The sequence below is a fragment of the Passer domesticus genome, chromosome 17, assembly GCF_036417665.1.
Source record: "Passer domesticus isolate bPasDom1 chromosome 17, bPasDom1.hap1, whole genome shotgun sequence".
NCBI classification, from domain to species: Eukaryota; Metazoa; Chordata; class Aves; order Passeriformes; family Passeridae; genus Passer; species Passer domesticus.
The window spans coordinates 6,961,163-6,984,077 of NC_087490.1; the positions used below are offsets into that span (position 1 = coordinate 6,961,163).

Sequence of the window (22,915 nt, forward strand, 5' to 3'; positions counted from 1 at the left end):
CGCGGGGCTGAGGGGGAGCGGGCGTTTCCCATGGAGCCTTGCGGCGGCGCGGCGCGGGCTGCGGGAATGAGGTAAAGGCGGGCGGGGCGCGCGGCAGGAAGCGGCGAGCGGAGCGCGGCGAGCGGGCCCATGGCGGACACGGCGGTGAGGGGCGGCCGCGGGCCGGGAGCCGCGCGGGGGAGAGGGCGGCACCGAGGGCCGGGGTGGGAGAGTAACGGAAACAGGTGGGGCCCGGGCGGGGGGAGCCGAGGTCGGGCAGGGCCCGGCGGGGGGGGACGGACGCTGGGCCTCGCTGGGGGCCGGAGGGGCCGCGCCCGCTGGGCCTGGGCTCTGCGGCCGCGCCGGGCGCGTGTGGCCGCTCGGGCCGGCCCCTCCACCCGCCTTGGCCGTTCCCCGGTGTGAGGGCGAGCCGGGATCTTTCGGGCAGTCCTTCTCCCCGTTTCCCTCCTTTCTCCTCCTCCTCCCTCTTCGCGGCCCTCCCCGGGCCCGGCCGGACCCCTCGTGCCGCACCGGTTGCTCACGTGCTCCGTGCCGTGATAACGGGAGCCGCGGTGTCCGTGTGGCCGCTGCGAAGGGAGCCTTTCTCATGGTCTGTAATTATTTGCTCGGGCGCAGAACGCGTGATGGATCGCCGTGCGGGATGTGCTACTTGCACGCATGGATACAATGTATAAAAGTTTGGCTAACATTTCCCTTTTTTTGAAACAGATGTGACGTAATTAATTTCTCGCTTTTTTTTTGCTGGAACACTGGGAATATAAAATTGGCGGTAGCTGGTGTGACGTTGTTGATACAACTAGATTTTCTTTTGCACCATTTTTTACCTAATTTTCCCTTGTGCCCCCCCCCCTTTTTTCTCTTGTTTAGTAAAAATAGCTTGCTTTATTTCTGTTGCTTTATGCACACGTGGTATATCCTACTCTGTAAAGGACATTGTGAATAGAGCCTGTAAGAATGGTCTCTTCCATTTGTAAAATAAAAATATTATTTAAATGTCTTGTATAGTGTTGTGTAGACTTTTTCCTTTCTGTTGCTCTAGCAGCAACAAAAAAAAACCCCAAACCCAAATCAGTTGCCTAGACCTGAGATAGCTGTTCTGTGGCTTTGTTAAACTTGCATATGAATCTCCTTCCTAGGCTTGTGTGCTGAGTGCTCCTTAGCAGTCCATATGTATGAAGTACTAGAGATGTTTATCATTTACCTACTAGTGATGGTAGTAAAAACCATTCTTAAGCTTAATGAAGTCTCTGACAGATTCCTAAACTACTTAAATAGGAAGTATTATTTTGGCCATTTGCCTGTAACCTAAAGTTCCTTGAGGAGTCTTAAAGCAAGAAACCTAAATCATTTTATGAGCAGTAGAGCTGTGCCTCAAAGTGTCTTTAACTGTGTTGACTGTGGGTGATTCTAATACATAATCCAGAATGATGAACTTGGGATGCAATATGTCCCTTAAGCTGGGTTGGGTGGATGTTGTGTGGGCTTTTTTTCCAATTTTCCCATTAATGATGGGTCATTAGGCACTAAGAAATAGTAGAGGTTTATTAGAACAAAACATATTACATAGGAAAAACTGTTGATGAAATGATATTTCCATAACCCAGAGCTATTAATCCAAGGCCAAGCCTCTAGACAATTAAGGAGTGGTAGGATTAAAACACCTTGCACTGTTTGAGCACCTGTTTTTCTTAGTGTGCCTGTATGTTAACTTGGAAGTGATTTATTTTCAGGTATAATAATATTTCTTTTATGGGGTACTACAGTTATTAAGATCTAATTGCTGCAAAGTCATCAGTGTTTTAAAAGCAGATGTATTTCAGAGTTGGAGTGTATAGCAAATTTGTGTTTTCTCTTTTTCTCCTCAGGAAGCACATGAGGAGCATGATACTTCTACTGAGAATGCAGATGACTCTAACCATGATCCTCAGTTTGAACCCATAGTTTCCCTTCCAGAGCAAGAAATAAAAACTCTGGAAGAAGATGAGGAAGAGCTCTTTAAGATGTGAGTAGAATACTTTTCGCTATTATCTGAATGTTCATTAGGCTTAAACTTGACAGTGTTTATCAAAAGCTGCATAACTTGCAGCAATCTCTGTGTGAAGGCTCACTTGGCTGGTCTGCACTGTGATGGCAGAGATTGAGTGGGGGTGATTGATGGTGCCCCAAGAAAATGAAATCTGGAACCACAGAAGAGAGCTGATAGTGTGAATCTGGCTTTAGCATTGTGTACATAAAAGAAGACAACAAGTAATAATTATTGAAATTGTGATCACAGAAGGTGAAACAAGTGTCTTGGGAGGAAGGAAATGAGATGTATGTGGTGTTGCTGCTGTGCATTCCTGGGTAAAGGGTGATGTACAAGGTACTGAAATAATAAAAGCAACAGCTGCAGCACAGTATTGGGGCATTTGTGGCAGTTTCTGTCTGTTGTCTTCAATACAGTTTATCCTTAGGTTATGCTTATTGTCAGATCAGGATGGCTTGGTCTGCCTGAAGAAAAATGTAGTCTAAAGGCTTAAGAAGCATTTTGAATTTGATCCTTGGTGTGCTGGCTTGAAATAGGTTTAAAAAATTATGGTTTTGCTTAATCACAGAATGGTATTGCTCATCTGGAAGAGAGATTTCAGTTCTCCTTGTCCAGATTCTGATAATAACTATAGTGATGACAGGTTTCTGACAGGTAGTGTGGTGAGCTCTGGCTGTAGCAAAACCTGTTAATTAGCTACCTGAATTTAAAGGTTTGCCTACATCAAATATGTTTATCATCCCCTAGGAGTGTCCAGAACCTGTTGAATTTTAATACAGTTATTACATAATTCCTAATATTTTATTATAAGATTTTAATTTATCATATCAGTTTCTGAAGGTGTGTATTGAAACAGAAGAGGGGATCTTATTAAAGGAATTGTTTCCTTCTTGTGTGTGGTTTTTAAAAAGAACTGTGCTGTTTGGTCAGCTGTGTGGTGTTGTAATGCAGGCAGGCTAATGAAATGTTCTGTTCTCCAAGGCGAGCGAAGCTCTTCCGGTTTGCATCTGAGAATGACCTTCCAGAATGGAAAGAACGAGGAACTGGTGATGTGAAACTCCTGAAGCACAAGGAGAAGGGAACAATTCGCCTCCTCATGAGGAGGGATAAAACCCTAAAAATCTGTGCAAACCATTACAGTATGTTCTCCATTTCTATACTTATTCTTGATTTTATAAATAAGCTTGTAGAATTAAAGTTTGATTTTTCTTACTCTTCATACAAGGCTTCAGGCATCAAAACCCGTGAGCAGTTATTTTTATTGATGGAAGGAAGCTGGAGGTTTTTTCTTTAAGTGTCTGATAGTGCTATAAGACTAACAAAAGTCACTTTAAAATTTAGCTGTGATAGACATTATGTGATTGCTTCCAGTGTCTGTGTGTGTGTGCTTTATTTTAATGATTAATAAAGTGTAGAACATGTAGGCCTTAATACTGCTTGAAAAAAGAATTTAATGTATGCACACTTGCTTTTGTAAAAGAATGAGAAAAAACAAGATGTAATAATTTACTACTTTGAGTTAAATGTCTGAATTTCCAAAACCAATCCTTAACCAACAGAAAACAGACTGAGGTGCTAAGCAAATCTGAGTCTGCCTTTCTCTGCTTGTGAAATAAACTGAAATGAATGTGTTGTATTGGGCTGACTCATTAAAAAAAGAATCCTCTTTGAATTAAAAAACAACATGAAAGAGCAAGACAGGCTTGAAAGTCAGTACAACTTGCAACAAGTAGACCAGCTTGCTGATACTCAGATTTTTGTATGAGGAATCTATAGTGTTCCATGGAGTTAAACTACATTTAGATAATTTGAAATAAGAAGTAGCTTAATGCAAACTTCAGTAATGCCATCAACCAGCCAGAATAAACCTTTTGTTTAGGGAAATAAATATTGCACATAGGAAAATAGAATTGATGAATTTATACTATTCATGTCAAAAGTTATTTAAGTTTTTTTTTTTCCCCTGGAAAAGCTGTTCTCCATATAGATTTGTTTATTGAATTTATGCTGACTCACAGTCAGACAAAAGAACTCTCTTCATTTTTGCAAAGCATTAAATGGAGCAAAATGTATTTTGATCTCTAGATGTTAACAAAGCAGGGAAGGGAGTAAACTCTTCAGATTTCCCCTGTACTAGACAGGGCCCAAGGAGATAAAAAGCCCTGCTTAGACTTTGCATGTCTGTAATGTAAAAAGTCTTAAGATACTGTGGGAAGTAACATTTCAACTTCTGCTGTCAGTCAGGTGAGGTGATTGTGGTGTCTTGGAGGGACAGGGCCCCATTTGCTACAAGGGAGCAAATAGATTGGAAAGACAATGTGTACACTTTGCAGCACCACAGAATTCTGTAATGTCTTGTAGTACAGCTTTAAACTGATGGGAGAGGTAATTAATCTGATGACTAATTGAAGGAAAAGTGCTTTTCAAAATTAACTTTGGTGATAGTTTTGGTGTGCAGAAGAATGAGTGTTGTTTATCCATCTGGATGCCTTTTCCTTCTAAATCATTTGTCTGCACTTCAGAGCTCAGTGACTGCATCTCTTGGTATGACACTCATCTGTTTTAAGCAAAAATTGAATCCAGCTCTTTTTCCTAACAGTAGTGAATCCAGCATCCTCTCACACAGTAATGGCTTTGCATAATTTTATTTGACAATGTAAGGAAAAATATATATGAACACCACTGTCTTGTATTCATCCCAAAGCAATTCTGTGTCAAGTGCTTTATGTAACCATCACAGCCCGTTTTCACTGAGATTTATGGAGGCTGGTGTGGAAAACATTTGCTATTGTGCTCTGTACATCTTTGTCTGCTTTCCTTTCAGTCACACCCTTAATGGAGCTGAAGCCTAACGCTGGGAGCGACAGGGCGTGGGTCTGGAACACACATGCTGACTTTGCAGATGAAAGCCCCAAGCCTGAACTTCTGGCAATCCGATTTCTAAATGCAGAGAGTGAGTGGACTGGCACTGAACTTGCACACATTGTAAACTGTTATGTTACCCTGCTTGGCTAAATGCTGCTCTAAACCATTGCTGGAGACGTGCTCTATCTCACCCCTGTGTGGTAGTGTTAGCTAATTAATTCTTTATCTGAGAGAAGCTTGTTAATCACTTAACCATATCTGTTGACAGTGTAGTAATTAGGTCTGCAGTAATATTGGTACAGTTTCTGCCTGAGACACTTTGTTAACCTAAGCCATTTCGTGTTAGTGCTATGCCAATTAGAATAAAATACAGGCAGTTAAGAGACTCACATACATCTTACTTTCATGTAATTCAGGTGTTCAGTTGTAGTTAATATGAGATTTTTGCATTAGAAACAAGGAAATCCTGACCTGATATTTCTGGTCAGTCTGCATTAGCAGAACATCCAGGTTGGTTTTTCTTTTTTTAATGAAGTATGTGGTATCTTCTTTGTTTTGATTAAATGGAACCCTCAGTAAAAAGTGCAAATCAGACCCATCATACTAGTTGGGGGGTTTTTCTGGAGTGACTACACTGAGTATCAGAAAAGTAACTCTAATAATGGATGAGCTAGGATTAAATCAAAGAAGTGTTTGGAAGCAGAGGGGGTTTATGCTTTTTGTTGTTGGTTTGGGTTTGGTTTTTTTTAAAGGAGCAAAAGGAAAAAGTGTTGCATTTCTTGCTTTACAATTTGCCACACAAGTTTAGTGTGGTAGCCTCCTTGTCTCCCTACATACTAGATGAATCATGAAGTGGTTGAATATTTTAAAACTTGATGGATTTAACTGTATCAGGAAAGAACTTAGTATGTCTTAAGTCTCCAATGTAATTTTGTTTAGCCAAATAAACTTTCTGGTCCACCTGCTTAGTGCTTGCTTCATGATCAGGTAGGAAATGAAGGGGTAACTATTTGCTAATCTCTGAGAAGTCTTTCCCTCTTTCTGGTAGAGGCTGTTCAGCTTATTCAGTGTTCTGTCTTGAGGGAGTAGTCCTTTCTTCCTGTTGCCCTTTGCAGTACTGACTAAGCAGATGACAGGTGAAGAGACCTCAGTTCGTCCTTCAGGTGTCTCTCCTGTTTGAGATGCTGGAGAAGGAATCGGTACAAACACTTCCTGGCCTAGTTACTAAGTGCCTTCAGAATTCCTGTGGGGCAACAGTGACCTCCTGTGGTCAGCCAGACCAGCCTGGGATTCCAGGTCATTCCTTGGTCATTCTGGTGTCAGGAAGCTCCTTGCCCAGTCCCTCATTACTTGTATTACTTGTGTAGAGACATTATTGGAAATTGATCATCTGCTTGGCATGGTTGTTGCATCGAGTGGTGGCTTAGACCAGAATGTAATGAAGATTCTGCATTGTTGGCTCTTGCAGGGAGGAATAGCCCTCAGGTGCAGAGTCTGAATGCTGCACTGGTGAAACAGGCATTATCTTCCTCTGCTGATGCTGAGACCCCCCAGTTATGGTCAGGTTGTGGAAGACTTAAGGTGTACCATAGCTGGCAAGGATAGCAGTTCAAAGCTGATCTTCAGTCTTTTGCATACAGATAGTTATGTTAGCAGTCTCTGACATCCTATTCCTTTAGGCTACAGACAGCTGGGAGTTGCAATAACTACAAAACAGCTCCTGCTGGCATTACATTTTGAATATTTTGCAAAATAAACTGCTTTAGTAGACTTGCTGAAGAAGATTAATTGCTTTTGCACAAAGATGTGATTGAAGAATTTTGTATCTTGTATGATTTGCTAGATTACTTCATATGTCCCTACAAATTTTGTTTACACAAAGCTTCCCCTGGGGTATCTTTCTTCAAGATTAGAACTATTCAATGTTGTGAGGCAGTAAAAGTAATGAAAAAATATTTTATCTTCACTGAAACAGATGCACAGAAATTCAAGGCAAAATTTGAAGAATGCAGGAATGAAGTAGGCAAGACAGCAAAGAAAGGTAAGGTAGTCTGAGTGTATTGGTGCCACATTTCTGGGCTGTGTGAGTGGTTACAGTACCCTGGAGTGTCGTGTTCCAGCAGACTCACTCTGTGCTGAACTGCAGCCTTCAGTTCAGGTGCTTTTCTGTCTGCGAGAGTAAGAGCTCACAGGAGCGACGATGGCCTTCTTGCCTGTGGAAGGCTGTCACAGTTGCTGTTGGGACATGGCTGCTTTGGAAAGGCTGTCAAGGGAATATTCATGGGTTATAGTAAACAAATGAGCTGTGATCACTGCAATCAGTGCTCTTTCTTCCTTCCAGGTCCCTTTCCCAAATTTCACAAATGTATAATCATGCAAGTGTAATATTTAATGGTTTTTATGGTTGTTAGTGTGTGTGTGAGGTTGTTCACAAGTCTCTAACAGATTATTGCATCTCCCTTTAGAATTGCCTTTGTGATGAGGTATGTCACCATGTAAATAAAATAAACATTTCTATCTTTATTAAGTACAGACTACCAGTGGTCTGCAGTCAGCATTCAAGATATTTAGATTGGAATTTTCCAGTCATAGGAATTCCTATGCCCCATTTTCAAACTGGGGAACTTGACTTTTGTTTTGTTTTTTTTTGTTAAGAAGCCAAGAAACTAAGGGTTTGTCTGGATACTTTATTGGTAGCAGCACAGCTGGCCAGATGTTACACATTCCTCAGTTCCTGTGATTAAGCCCTTTTGTAGTGATTAATGTATATGAGTGGTGTTTCTTGAAATCTGACATCTGAAGTAATTACCAGAGGAAAAGAGATGGAATGAGTCACTCCAGTGGTCAGTGAAGAATATCTTTATTTTTGCCCAATACCAGCTGTCTCTCCCCACCCCCTCACCCTCTACTTCTTTACTCTTTCTAACAGGAAAATCCATTACTGCTTGTATGTAATACCTTTCCTAACCAATCTTTTAGCAGGCACAGACAAAAATGATAGTGCTGATAAAGTTGCTGAAAAACTAGAAGAGCTTTCTGTAAAGGAAGAGAGCAAAGAATCTGAGAAGAAAGAGACCAAGGAAAAAACTGAAGAAAAGCAATAAAATCATCCTGGGCCTTGCAGTTTTTCCTTTACTTTTTTCTTTTCTTTTTTTTTGGTTTTTTTTTTGTTTGGTTATTTTTTAATTTTTACAAGGGACTTTATATGGAACTGCATTCAACATTCACGTTGTTTTTTCTAGGCTTTTGCCCTTTGGAAGGTGTCTTCAGAAAAATTAATTCCCCAGTCATGAAAATGTACTGTGCTAACTTTCTTTTCCATAGTGGAAACACTTACTTACAGTCATCCAAAAGAGTGAATAAAACAAACTTGAAAACAGCATCAGGGGACAGAACTGAGTTTTCTGTATACTGTAAAGGCTTATGAATACACTTGGTTAATTGAGCTACATATCATCATTCCTGTGGATTAAGTAGATTAATAGACTTTGTCAGCAGGGAAGATTAGGATTGCATTTGTGTTTCTTATGTGGCTTCTAAATTGTAATCTAACAGACCTTTCACACCTGCTGCTGTGTGTACCTGAGCAGGGAATGTGCCTGTGCTCCTTGAAGTGCAGCAGACTTCTGGAATCAGGCAATAAAGAGCATTCCTGGCAAACTGCTGCTGCTGCTGATCCCTCAGACAGTGAAAATAAAGGTGGGGGACAAAATTTCTTGTGTCAGATTTGAGAAGCATTTTCTTCTCACAAAATGAAATCTGTGCTTCCCCCGCCTTGCCCCAAATTTTAATATTACAAAGGCTTGATTCTAGCAGAAAGCTCCTGCTGTTGTCCCAGATCTTCCATGGTGCTGCCTGCTGACTGAAGGCAGCTGCAGCAGCCTGTCCTGCCGAGGTGTGTGCAAAGGAATCCAAGCTGTTTGAGTACCTTCCTGTGAGAGTCCCCTTGCCAGCATATTCTTGTAGTCTCAAGAATGTAGAGGTCTAAAATGTATAAGCTTTTTTCCCAGGGCTTTGGAGCTCATGTTTTTTACAAACTGGAGGAGTTTTGAACTTCTCAGATGTTTGGTAGGGAGGCTGTCCTTGGAGAGCTGCAGGCTGGAATTCACTTTGGAACAGTTATTTGTGGTGCACATGCTTGAGGGACACCCTCCTTGCCAGAATGGGCAAATTGGTCAAATCTCTTCCCTGCATATCTTTTTTGTTTATCCAATTTCAAATTAGTGCTAGAGAGTAAGAAAATGAACTATAGCAAGCAATAAAATCAACACAATTATGTCTGGTAGATAAATTGAATTTTGTTGTTAAACACTAATACAAGGATTGTGTTAGGAATAGAGATGAAATTTTATAATAGTTTCCAAAATAATTATGAAAACTGGACGAAACTTGCTGAACTGTAAGACTGAATGATGTTAACATGGGATAGCAAGACCTTTTTGGCCTTCGTAAAGAGGCTTTTAACTCAGTCAGGTTCTGCAGTCTACCTAAGGAAAATATATTTTTTAAAAATAAATCATGTCTTTCTTCTTAGCACTGCCTTTTGATGCTACAGTGAATGAGTCTTAAATCTGGAACTGTAATTAAGGTACTCTCTTCATTCAAACAAAATAATTCCTTTGGTGTTTTGCACGTTCCCCTTCAACTACAGCAGATATCAAAAGTCTGTTAATTAACAAAGATGGCTGAAAGGCAAAATAAAATGCTCTTTAGTGTTTCTGGTTTGGAAGTAACAAGACAAAGCTATTTTGAAGTATTTAACATTTGAATGTAAAAGCCAAATCTTTTATCCATGAATCACTGTAAATGATCTGATAATGTCAAACTGTGTCTAAATTGATAGAAATGACTGAAAAATTTCAAAATAAACTTAAATTTTCATTTAAAGGATTTGCTTTTTATTTTGAGAACTCTTACTGGGAATGCATTTTTAGTCTGCATGGGCCAAGTGATGAAGGCAGCAAAATGGGTGAGTTGCATTTCACTGTCAGACATTGTACAAAAGGGAGGGGGCAGCACCTGAATGCCTTAATTTGTCTTAATTAGTTATTGATGATTCCTGCTTAATGCTGTTACCCTCTCTTCTTCCCCTCTTACTTCAGCATGCTTAAATGACTTCAAGATGTTTCCATTCTTGTTTAGGTTAACTGATCTGTGTTTACAGTTTTGGATTGCAACCATCCTTGCAAGTCTTCAGTCTCAAAGAGCAAAGTTAAGAGAGACCACTCAGTAAAATAATTTCTCTGGGTAACATTTGGCTGAAGAATGTTTTAGTCCTCTAAACTAAAGGATGGTCATTCAGTGTTCTGATCACTTTAGCTGTTCTACACATTAAAAAGCAGTAAGTATTTTTAAAGTTATCTCACAGAAATAAGGCTAGTTTTGTGCAAGTCATTGTAATGATTTTACTTGCCTGTAGGTAAAGTGGACTGCCAAGTGAAGATTTTTAAAAAGTCCTAATCCATTTTTTATAAAGAAGGAAAATACAGCAGGGTTAATAAAACATTGTTGGGTGCTAAAGTCTGCAATTCATACAAATTTTCTGCTTCCTTCAGTTTTAGAAAGATGCTATATAGCCAGGCTTAGTGACCCAGTCTTTGGTGGTATGAATGGTTTTTTATGTGCTGAATGGATGAATGTCTGCGACTCCTCAGTGATAAATTGAACTTAAAAATTGTGACATTTTCACAAGCATCAAAATAGTGTCTTCTTAACAGCTAGTTCAGGTCTTAAAGAAGTCTACTTAAAGAAATTCATTCAAACTAGTTCCCTCTAGATCCCATGTTAATTATTTTGAAGACTACATGAATCTGTTGGGGTTTTTTCCTCCAGGACTAAGTTTCTGTTAGTTACACTAAATGTCTCATTCACATATTGTAAACGCTCCCAATTTGTTGTGTTTTAACACTAAATGTTGATTTTTTTTCCCCCCCTGTATAATAAGGTAGCTTGTATGAAATACAAGTTCTCAGTGATACCAAAACCTCAGAAAATTAAAATTCTTCTCAACACTATGCAGATAGGAGAATGTTGTAAATTCTTAATTTTGATGCAACATGCTCAAGGAATACCTGTATGTAAAGGAAAAAATATGAGTCTTGAGTAGTTCTTTGGATTTTGTTGCTAACTGTTGTCACCAGGTTGAGTGCTGTGTCCTCTGGGGGATGCTGTGTGTGGCTCACAGTGAGTTGTGCTGAACTCTGATGTCCCTCAGCAGTGCTGGGCCTTGTGCTGCTCCATCTCAGGGCATTCCTTCACAGAGCTCAGTGAAGAACTTTAATGTTACTGGAAACCTTTCTCTAAAGAAAAGACTCTGAATCAGAGTTCAGAAAACTCAGCTTGACACCTTAGTAATATTAAATTGCACCTATTTATGTAGAAATGGAGACAGTGGTGGAGATCACATTACAAACTGCCCTCCTTGGTTTTGATCTGTACAAATTGCCACTGGCTTAAAGAGTGGGTGATTATTTAAACAACCCCAAACCTCTCCACTTAACTTCCCATTGCTGTCTTTATTTATGCCCTCCTGTTCCCAGGACACCCATCTGTCCTGGCTGCTCCAGGTTGTTTCTAGCAACCTCTGTGTTCCGAGGTATCCATGGCAAACCAATGTTTTAATTTTGATTAGCCAAACTAATTTCAAAGTGTTTTTACATTGCTGAGGTCATGTGTAAACTTACACTAGTTCAGTCAAGTGAGCTGTGTATAAAGGATTTTGGTTTATTTTATGATGGTTTATTTAGGATCTACTTTAAAGGTCTTCCTAATTAGATTTAGCTAGAATTACTCTTTAAAATGGAAAGAAGAGGAATTACCAGTTTTTTACCAACCTTAACTAAATCTTTGACAATGTATCATTTTCAGAGTAAGGAGCTAATGAAAATCTAACTGCAACAGATCAGAATTATCTTGCTTGAGGAAGAAAAGTTTGAAGTAATGAGCTGTAGAGTGGATTCCACATGTAAGTGATTTCTCAGATCTAGTTTGTGTGAAAACAAGGTGCTTCTCAAGTAAGCAGCTTGTGCAAGTAAGAATAAGGAAATAAATATTGAGGTTGTGAAAACTGACAAGCACAGGAGCAAAAATCTTCCTAGTATTTAAGGGCTGAGTAGTATCTACAGCTATATATCAGATTTTGTGACCACTATATTTTTATAATGTGCAAATTTGGGTATGGAATATTGTTGTCCACTTAAGTCACATTAGACACCAACCACTGACTTAAGACCAGTTCATGTTTGTAAGACTTGTCAAATTAGTTTGCTATAGTCTAGTGAAAATGCAACCTACATCAGATAGGAATAAATTCCATAACAATTAATGGAATTTATTTGTAGAAATGCACTTTTTTTAGGCATCAGTGGTGCAGGTAATGTTTGTGGGGTGTCTGTTACAGCAATATAATGTTTTAAGTACAAAGAAGGTGCTAGCACAAATCTGGATTAGATGTTGCATACAGCAAATTTATTTTATTTTGTGGAACATGTCTGACTACCATAAGTATTTCATCAACTTTACAGTCTTAAATATGTTTCCAACTTTCAAACTGGGAAAGTCCAGCTCATTGTTTCAGTCTTGACTCTACAAGTTTACATGAGCTGATTCACTGTCTTGTAGATATGAACTGTTGTTATCATGATGTGTAATTTATTTACAACCCAGAGAGAAGCTAAGAGTGTCATGAGCTCTTGCCTATTCATGTTGTGCTGGCTGGCCTCATTTCAAGTAGTTTAAATTTCATAATTTTCTAATTATATTTTTCCATAAAAGCAATTATGGCTATTGTAAACATCAACAAAGATGGATTGGACATTAAAATGACTGAATATTTTGTGTGCTTGGAGGATATTTCTCAAGACTGTTCTAACAGGTATAATTAAAGTTACATTGCTTCACATAAATAGAGCTTATCAGTTGTAACACCTTGTTTGCTGGTTTATGAACACTGTTGGCTTGCAGAGTTTCAGCAGCATCATTTTCAGTGATATTTCATTTAGAGGAGGAGAATTGCACTTTACTAATGGTTTTAAACAGGATGGTTAGTGAATCTTTAAAACTGCTTGGAGGCCTACCTCATTCTCATGTAAGTAGTTTTTTGTGGGGATCATTTAGGAATCAATATGCAGAGTTACTAAAGTCTCATAGTAAATGCAACTTGACACTCCACATCACTGCTGTTGGAAAATACACCAGATCTGAGCAAATGCCATCCCACAAAAAATATCCATTGGAATCACCTAGAAAATCTTGTCATAAATCTTGTCATAAATCTGTTAAGGCTACTGAGAGGTCACTATTAGGCAATATTTTCTTGATTTATCTGGTAAGAAATGAACAATTAAATGAAAATTGTTATGTTAAAGTTCCAGTGGGTGACTTACTAGGCCTGGCTTGTACCCAGAACTGTCTGGCCCTTGCTTGGACTTTTGGCAGCACTGTGCAGCACAAGATAATGCAGGTTTCTCTGTTCTGAGCACTGTAAATTTGAGGGGAAAACCAGCTTTTATTAAACAATGAATTTGTGATCCTTGAAGGTTCTCCCAATGACTCTGGCAACAACATTTGTAGTTGTAGTAAGAAAAAATTATTTATCGTGGCCACTGTTAAATGGCAACAGCAAATTCGTGCTAGGAGCTAACTTGCAAGTGACCAATAAAATATTCCAGGGATATTCAGTACTTTCAAGTGTGCAAAATAAAATAATTTTCTTAATCATGTAGCTAAGATTTCCAGCTAAAATGAGTGACTTGATATGAAAATTGCATGGCTTTCAGGCTTTCTTGATTCTTGCTCTGTTGTAAGTTTCCTTTCATCTTACCATCTCTGAGAGGGGTACCCTGCCATGTGGCTCCAACACGGCTTCTGTGGTTGGCCATTCCTCCTTTGGGGTAAAACCTCAGAGTAAAATCTTGCAAGAAGACACACAATTACTAGCCATGCTCTGCCAGATTATTTTTAGATTGTTCTTTGTAGCTGTGTTTGTTCTTTGTCATTAAATCTTTCCCTAACTCATGCTGCCATTGCTGTTTACCTCAGTGCTGCCAAAATCTTCTGGCACACTAATAAGGTAGTGTGAGTCCAGAAAGTGCAGTCCTTGAAATAAAGGTGTTCCAGGAGAGCAATTCTGAGACATGCCTGTTCTGCTTTAGTCAAGTCCTCCTCAGACATCCTTAGTGTTTGACAGGTAAAGTCATCTGACTGCTTTAAATATACTTGGCTTGTAATAACAAGATTGAGTGTTGCTCAGCAGTGCTTTGTGCTGGCTTGAAAACAGAGCGTTCTTGAGAACTGGAGTGCCAGTGGGAAGGAAATGAGGTGAGCTGTGGGAACTCTTGGACACAAAATTACAGAAAATTACTGCTTTGTGATAGGTAATCTACCATGTGCACCAGAAAAAAGTAATCCCAAAGCCCAATTCAGCATAACACTGTAGCCTTGTAACATGGAATGTCTCAGCCCTCTTCTGGAAATGCTGGGTCTGCATGACTGCACTGCACAGGTGTTGTGACCCACAGGATGATTGTGCAGCCCCAACCCGGCTGGCACTGTGATCTTCAAGATCTCTTCAGTTTGGAGATGCACCTCTTCTTGTTGCTACGAAAGGTACAATTCTTTCTGTCCTGATAACTCACAGTTGTCTTTAGTCGCCCTCTGGAGAAGTGGTGTGTGATTGGGATATTAAAAAAGCCAAAGTTGCTTGCTGCTGAGAGCCTCCTTTCAGAACAGGAATGGCTTGAAAGATCGGCCCCACAAATGGGGGCTGATACAGCAAGATTGGATCAGCATCAGTGTGTCAGTGATGAAGGGAAAACCATTCTGAAGAGTGCAATGAGCAGAAGTCCTGAATCCTCCCCACGTGCAAAGCTGTCTTTGAGAAGCAGACTTTCTAGAGAGGAAAGAGTCCTTAGGGGAAAATACAATTGAAAATAATGAGGTGCAGAGGAGGCATAGTCTCCTTAAGAATAACTCCACAATTCACATGAGGGAGTGTTACTGTCCCAGAAAGGCTTTGTCTTTAAAAAGAATGAAATTTAAATAAATCATCAAAATCCAGATATGTGTTTTAAAATGAACTTGTGCCTATTGCTTCCCAGCTCATGCTAGAAACTTGACAGGATGCTTTTGTGGCTCACCTAGAAAGGAAACTTGCAGGTCCATGCTAAAAATTCAGATATGATTGTCACTTGGGAGAGAACTTCTTTACATTTTTCAAGACCTAAGAAATGCATTTGAGTAAATCTCATGCTGTCCATTACAGGACATTCACCCAACTTCATAAACAGTCTATAATGCTGCTTATGATAACATTTTCTAGATTAAAATAAAAATATCACTAGAAAATTATTCAGAGCTCTGTTTGCAACTTAAATTCTTTACCCAGACTTGCTTGAGTGGGAAGGAGGAAGGTGATTAAACTGATATAAGTTATGAAATCTCTACTTTTGTCAAGTAAGTGGTGCTAAACTAACATGTGGCCCAGAGCATTAGGTGTGCTCCTGAAATGGATGTTCCAGCCCAGTTTTGTTGAAAAGAGACCCAGTTGGTTCCTTGGAGACCACTCAGCAATGCACATCAGACCTGGTAAGTGGAGGTGAGAGATTTGCTTCCCAGGTGTGCCTTTGATCTGATTTAACACGCTCATGTAGCTGCACCTGAAGCCTTTCAGCTTCCTACACAGAGCCTGGTTCTGCATAAAATTGTTGACCTTTTGATTAGTTACAAGGGGTTTGAGAATAATTAATTCCAATAAGCTGGCATGACAAACAGTAGTGAAGCATAGGAAACATTCAGTCCCCCAAGCATGCAAAAATAACTAACTTTAGGTAGATGTTTTCTTTCCTGTTCTTTAAAAATCCAAGTCTGGAGATGATTTTAAGTTGCATTGTGGCTTTAATCTATTTGGGATTTTTTTTTTCTTTTTTTTCTTTTTTTTTTTTCCTTTTTTTGTGAAGCAGGGCAGTTAGCAAAAGCTGAGATTTCACATAGCCATATATCCTCAGGCTGGAACTTGCTGGCTTTGTTTTCGTTAAAGCTGATGCTGAAAATTTGGGGTTTTGTTTGGTTTGTGGTTGTGGGGGTATTTTTTTGCAAACTGCAAAGTTGAGGACCCTTACAGATTTTTGGTCAGGCTTTACTTGTTCTCTTCTTAAGACTTCTAGGACTGTGGAACTAATCAAGTCTCTTAAAATGAGAAATTATAAATGTCCTTTCTGAACAGCACTGCAGTGTGTGCCTTCTAGGGCAAGCTTGCTTTTAACAACACCCAGCAGATGCTGCAAATGTGCCTTTTGTGTTAGGCAGGGGTTACTTTATCTGCATGTTGGCAGCTGCAGAAAAGGTATTAGCTGAGAAAGAAAGCAGGAGGGAGGGAGCAGGATGTATGCAGCTCCTGGTCTTGATTTCTAGACTTCCAAGTGGCCTTGAACCTTTCTTCCCATCAGAGGGTTTCCTTGAGACAGCAGAGCTGCTGGGTGGTGCCCCCGAGTGTGAACAGAGGAGCCATTCTCACACTGCTCTTGGGGAAGCTGATTCGGTGAACTTTCTGTTGTTACCTTAAATTACCTCTTCTGTCTGCCTCCTGATGCTAATGCATAGATTTTAAACCAACAGAGTAGAGTGTAATTTCAGTTATGTTTGCACTCAGTTATGGATCTTGGAATCAGCTACCTTTGGCAGAGTGCAGCAGTTCCCTTAATGCTGTGACTCTGGGTGTAGCAGAATGGAAAGCAGGGTTTATTCCCTGATCGAGCACGGCAGGATTGGCCTGCAGCTGGCCGTGTCCTGCAGGGCCCGCTCGGAGCCGCTCCCCGCGCGGAGTCCGCAGCGCTCCGCGGATGCTGCGGCGGTGCCGCGTCCGCAGCCCCGCTGGAGCCCCGCTGCTCGGGGAGCTGCTGCTGGAGCTTCGGCGTCCCACACAGCGCCCTGTGGAGCTCACTGCATTGCTATGTTTCTTTTCGGGGGTGGCGGAGGGTTGTCTTGTAGAAAGAATATAATTAGCCCCCCGCCCATCCGCAGGGGCTGCCCCGCTGCGGGCGGCCCGGCCACCCTTCCGCGGGGCTGCGCGCCCCGCTCGCGTCTCCCCGCAGCGCTACCTTAAGGGGCTGGTTGACATCAGCCGAGTGGGCTGGGCGGTGTGGGTGGGATTTCCTGTGCTGGAGGTCAGCTGCTCCCGTCCCTCTGCCGTCCCTCCCAGCCGCCCGGGTCCCGCTCTCCCTGCGCCGGAGGGACCCGCATCCTCCCGGCTCCCTCCTCTCGGGTTGGATTTACATAGTGATGTGTAAACTACAGGATGCCCAGCAGCACTGGAAAGAGGTTTAAACCTACGAAATACATCCCGGTCTCCACAGCAGCTGCCTTATTAGTGGGTTCGACTACTTTATTTTTTGTTTTCACGTAAGTACCGCTCTGTCGGAGGGGGGGCCCGGGCTGGGGCCGCCCGGCACAGGCGGGGGGAGGCGGCTGGGCTTGACAGTCCTCCAGGCCCTGCCGCTGCTGGTCCTGCTCCCCGCCTGCCTCCTGCTATCCCTGCCCGGCTTTGCTTTGCAGAGGCTCACGCTCTCTCCCTATCATAAAATATGCCTGATAGTCAGATCCACCATTTCACGGCACGTAAAACCCCATCAGCCTCCCGCAGCTGCCGGCTGTGTGCATCAGAGATGCCGGAGCCCCGCAGCCCGTGTGTGCAGGGCTGGTGTACGGCAGAGGAACGCAGCCCCGGCAGGCGCGGATCCAGCCCGTGTCTCGGCTGCCGGAGTCTCCCTGCTCCAGGAGGGAGAGCTGGCCTCTCCCGTCAGTCTCTCCTGTGGCTCAGGGTTTATCCGGCACAGCCTTTTTGAAGTGGAAGGAATCCTATTCTCAGCATTACCGATTTTACATATTTTTATGTAACTGTTCCTGAAAGCTTGAGGAACTAATGAACAGATTTACATTTGCTTGAAGGAAAGACGAGGAAACTTTTTCTCTCTCCGTTCCCTTCTCCCTTAAATGCGGCATGGAGCTGTGGCTGTCGGCTTGCAGCTCCCCTGTGGTTATATTAATATGTGAGAGCTGTAGTGCTCCGGCTGTTCCCTCTCCGTGCACTCGAGTTCTGGAGCTCGCTAACCCTTCCTGTGCGGGGGTAGCAGCACCCTCCCTGCAGAGGTGTCCGTGTTCCCAGAGATGCTACAAAACTGCTCTGAAAGGAGCTTTGACTAAGCTGCCTTTGGGAAGGTGAATACATGGCTATTGCATATTAAGATTTATTGTTTCACTTATTTTGGAACTCTGTTTTCCTTGTTTTGCCGTTGCTATTTTTTAACCGAGCTTAGTGAAGCTGTTGGAAGCAGAAGGCTCTATAAGAGTGGGAGTATGTGTCTGTGTCATTATCTTTTGTGGTTTGGCTGCGATATGATTCTCGATGTTTCAAAATGCTCGTCACTGGTATGGTAATCTCAATGTAGGATTTCAGAATAAAACGTAAATGTTGTTTTGTCTAACAGTTTCTGAAATCGGAACAGATTTTGACACTGAGTTTTGCTCTTGACTTAATGTGTGTTGATTCTTTTCCTTGCTTGTTTTCAGTGCATTTGATATAGCTTGGTGCTCACAGTCAAACACAGGACAGAAGTTGGTTTTTTTTTATGAACTTGGTTGACACTGGAGTGGTGAATATTAAGTGGTGGGGAAAAAAAAGGGACCTTTATGCCAGCATTTATATTTCTGTCTGCTTGAGGAATGGATGTATGCTAAGGTTGTTTTGGAAGCTGTATGTTTGTTTTCATATGATACTTCCAGTGTAGAGGTGCAATAGTGATGTAAGGCTTTCCTGGTAACACAATTGTTGTTGAAACATCCTTTTGGCAGCAGGACATCAACTGAGATGTTCAACATCTCAGTTTTACAATTTGTACAGAAGAAACAATTACTTCTAATCTGTTACTGAATCTGATACTTCACTCTGCTCCCTCTGTTATCAGTGAATAATTACATGCAAAATGAAGTATTTTAAGGATCTCTCCATATTGTAACTTGGCCTGTGTATCTTGAAGTGCTAGTAATTTTTCGAGGATTGTCCCAGACATACGTTCTCTGCTGCTGCCAAGTTTTATGTGTAATAAAAGTAACACATAATTGAGCAACTGTTGTCAGGCAGAATCTGAAGTCCTGTCCATTCAAAAAAACTCAGATGAATTTGTACGGGATTGGTGTTGTTTTTCATGCTGAGCAGTGTTAGTAAAATCTTTGTTGTGAAATCAAAGCAAGCCATATGCATGTGATTAGTTTCTTCTGTGTGGCAGTGGTTTTTTCCCCTTTCCTGAGCATTTCCATTTTTTATCTTTTTCCACAGGCAATGCTTTATCTCCTGAAGATCTTTTTGTTGTAATATGTTATTAAAGGCTGAGATAGACCTGAATTTTCAGGTGTGTTGATTTGTTCAACTCGTTTGATGTTGGACAGAGCTCTGATATGCAGCAGTTGAAATACTGGCCTAAAATTGTTTTAGCAATTTTAGCAGTGCTTTTGATACAATCCATGCTTGCTTGTCATAGCACAAGAACTGAATCAGATGAAGATATACATGTGTGTTTATTAATTACTTATTTGTGTCATTAAGCTCTAAGGCTGCTGTGTCTGTAAATAAAGTAACCTGTGTATAAATACATTAATCTGATGATGGACAAGATTCCTATCAAATTTTGGGTGCAGATCACTTCAATGGGGTGTCAGGGATTGGAGCGACTTCAGTGCAGTGGAATTGAAGAATAGAGGATAATATATGTGGAAAAATGCAATAATAACTATTTTTAAACCACTTACTGAATAGAAAAAATAAGCTTTTTAGGGCACTGGAAACATTTCTGAGTAACGTGTACAAAAACAGCTTCTGACTTGGCTTTTTCTCTAGACACGTTTGTGGTCTCATGCCACACATTATGAGTGTCTTCTGCTGGATGAAAAGCTCTTTGAACTTGAAGGCCAGGGTTAGCTTTTTAGCAATGTGGTCTTTATTTTTAACTTTTTTCCAAATACCTTTGCTAAAATGCAGCACATAAAGAGTGTTTGGAATACACAGTGTACGCTATGAGTTCATGGTGCTGATCACTGGTACTGTTATACTTCAGAAAAATTCCATTTTAGATTCTCCTTTATTTTTTTCCCTCAGCTGAGCATTTAGGATTCGCTGTATCACTGCTATATTTCTTCTGGTTTTATGAGGGGGAACTAAACTATTTAGCTATCAAGATTATTGCCTGGAAAGGCAACTGAATATTGGAGTTGTATTATTGCAGGCTTTTAGCACTCCATGTGTGTTCCATCAGAAATAAATACAGCGTCTGAGTAGGTGGTCTAATTTGTCACAGTGGGAGAGTAAATAAGCATTAACTCTAAGCATTATGAAGGAACTTATCAATAATGTTGTATAGAATGATTAAGTTAATTTACTTATATCAGCAAATCAAATGGTGTAATGAAAGAAGAACTAATTCTTCTTAGTGTAGGACAAATGCAGTGATTCAGTTCTAGCAAACCTGAATTTATTTCTACTAAAATAATTTTTTCTTCATATTTCTCATACGACTTTTTGTTAGAGGTAGCAATTTAACCTATTTCAGTGAAGTCTGGGCTCTTATGCCTTGGACTACCAAGTGCTGTGATGTAAACCTAATTGTGTTCATTCAAAGACCCTGAGTTTCAAGAACTTCCCACCTTATTTTAGGTTGTGCAACTTCAGTGTCAGCAGGGAATGCAGCTTAATTATCAGCAAGCAGAATGTCACCTGTGAACAGTTGGAATCAGTGGTCTAAAAGGACTTTTCCAACCTAAATGATTCTCTAATTATTCTGGAGTTAATAATTCTCTTAACCTGCTTAAATTGGCTGCTTACTGTAGGTGTTGGTGCTGAGAACTTCTGAGATAGTTCAGCAGCTGCAGTGCCTGTGTCTGGAGGTTACACAGCCAGCTGAAAGCATATGGTTTTAAGGGGAAACTGTGGCTCATTTTAGTAAGGAGAAAAAAGCTCATCATTCTCTCACTGAATATTGTAGGCCTGATGTTTCTCATAAAATACCCATTTTCAGACTATTTTCTGTAGCATGCAGCCTCTTGAGCATCTTTGAAACACAGAGGAAACATGTAATTCCTAACAAAGGTCTAGGTGCCACTACTTCTTTGATGTAATGGTAGTAACACTGCTGTATATTATTTCTTTAAATGGGATAATAAAATGGGTAATTTTCTGGGTGAAGTGAAAGCACAAATAAGGTGAAAACTCATTCAGTCGGTACTGAAAATATGAACAACTTTGTTCTTAAGAGTCCTAATGGGAGATAATCATAGATATGCACCACAGACATGTGCAATTGGCACTCTAATGCAGTCTGTGGCACAGGGAGTCTAATATTAATAACCTTCAGGAAACAATTGAGGAGTGATAAATTGGTGTGGAAGAGCAATTGAAGTTGATGTCGCAGTAGGGAGGGAAAGAAAAATAGAGAAATAGCCTAAACCTGTGCTGTTCAGATGGCAGGAGGAGGAAGAATGGCTGGAAGACTGCTCCATAGCAGGGCTGCTGGATTTACCTTAACAGGGAGGAAGGCTTGGCTTTGGTTGATGAATATTTAAAGAAAAATTGGTGCTGCCCCTACATTTGTATAGCATGTTACTGCATTTCGTGGACTAAAAACACTCAGCATTTCTGTAGTTAGACATGTATGAATCCAGATGCACTTATGATGCATTCACTCCTTAAATCATAAGCACTACCCCCTTCCTGCAGTTATCTGACCCTGCCCTGGAACAGCCTTAAAATACACAGATAATAGCACTTTAAAGTTCAAAACTATCATAACCATCCTGGATGATAGTTAATGAAAATGTAGTGATATGTGTACCTAGAGTTCTTGAACTATCTGTTAGATCTTTTCCTCCCATGACTTGCATATATTCACAAAGGGAAAAATACAGTCTGCTGTTTTCACTTGGGTTTGTTAAGTCACTAGCAAAGGCCAAGCTAATAGAAGATCATCTTTGCTTTAGTGGATTTGATTTGTATCCAAAGATGTTTTCCTTGCCTAAAATATTTAGTTCCAGATGTGCAGATGTTCACTTCTGCCAGTTCAGTGTTCTGATTTCAGTTAGATCAAATGATAAAATGTGATTTAAAATGTACATTGCAGATGTTATGGAGCTTCATCTGTAACACAGGTGTGTTTTATACCAGCCTAGAGGAAACAGAACTGAGTGCTGAGAAGTAGATGCACAATAAAGAAAATAAAGATAAAATTGTAGCTCAGATTGTTTTATCTTGATATGCTGCTGGACAGCATGAATTCTGCCTTAGAGTGTGGTCTTACATCCTTCTTACAGTTTGGCTTCTGCCCAATAACTTGCTGGACTTGAGGATTTGGGAGAGCTCTGGTGGCAGTTGCTTGTGCTGTGTGATGCCAGAAGCTCCAGGTGTGCTGTGGTCTGGATGAGAGCACATGGAAACTGCCACTCCACAAATCCACTTCCCCCCATCCTAAGCAGATGGTCATATCAGATATCCTTGGCATTCTGAAAACTTTGGAGCACAGAGCTCCTCTGCCTTGTCTGTTTCTAGCTAGGGGTCCATTTCATAGTGGTAATGCTAATTATGAAACAGAACAAATTCCCCACTCCTTGAATGTTCTCTCCACACCATTCTTCACTACTTGGAATATTAATGTATTTCTGATTTTTCTTTTATTTTTTTGCCTTCCATATGCCAAACCAAGAAATCACTGCAACTGGTAGGGAGCAGCTTCACTGACAGCCATGCAGGTGACACTATACAGGGGGAAAAGAATGTGCAAAAAAGTGTGGATCAGTTTAATCAGGTGAATTTTAAAACTGACTTCACAGTCACATACTGATTTCAAGCAGTGCAGTTTGTCCTCCTGAGATACCTTACATTTTCCATGTTAAATGCATTTTTAATGGCAGGTTTTTCCTGTCCACTCTACCTGCAGTCTAAAAGAAGCAATGCTTGCCTAGTTGACCTGAGTCATCTCAGTTGTCATG

General features: G+C 40.8%; 2 protein-coding genes and 1 non-coding gene across 6 annotated transcripts in view; all 3 read left to right on the forward strand.

Annotated features, from left to right (window-relative positions):
• The first annotated feature begins 9 nt into the window (after positions 1 to 9).
• Positions 10 to 9,778, forward strand: RANBP1 (RAN binding protein 1). Of its 3 annotated transcripts, none has more exons than XM_064393041.1 (6): positions 10 to 144; positions 1,866 to 2,002; positions 3,008 to 3,165; positions 4,851 to 4,979; positions 6,867 to 6,932; positions 7,871 to 9,778. In XM_064393041.1, the coding sequence occupies exons 1-6, from the start codon at positions 130 to 132 to the stop codon at positions 7,993 to 7,995; spliced, it is 630 nt and encodes a 209-aa protein (XP_064249111.1). In that variant the 5' UTR covers positions 10 to 129; the 3' UTR covers positions 7,996 to 9,778. The 3 variants fall into 3 exon arrangements, with proteins under 3 accessions (XP_064249111.1, XP_064249112.1, XP_064249109.1); XM_064393042.1 differs by lacking the exon at positions 10 to 144 and adding an exon at positions 435 to 589; XM_064393039.1 differs by lacking the exon at positions 10 to 144 and adding an exon at positions 518 to 668.
• On the forward strand, positions 7,011 to 7,142 carry LOC135282932 (small nucleolar RNA SNORA77). The gene has a single exon (XR_010348904.1). It is a non-coding gene; the product is annotated as a small nucleolar RNA SNORA77 (small nucleolar RNA).
• A 280-nt stretch (positions 9,779 to 10,058) lies between the features above and the next one.
• The window catches only part of ZDHHC8 (zinc finger DHHC-type palmitoyltransferase 8), a 118,754-nt gene continuing 105,897 nt past the window's right edge, over positions 10,059 to 22,915 (forward strand). Inside the window, exons 1-2 of one of the 2 annotated variants that reach the window (XM_064393032.1) lie at positions 10,059 to 10,232; positions 11,759 to 11,855. In XM_064393032.1, coding sequence (XP_064249102.1) covers positions 11,854 to 11,855 — 2 coding nt within the window. In that variant the 5' untranslated portion in view covers positions 10,059 to 10,232; positions 11,759 to 11,853. Of the gene's footprint in view, positions 10,233 to 11,758; positions 11,856 to 17,020; positions 17,288 to 22,915 lie in introns of those variants that run through there. The other variant, XM_064393030.1, reaches the window with a different exon arrangement.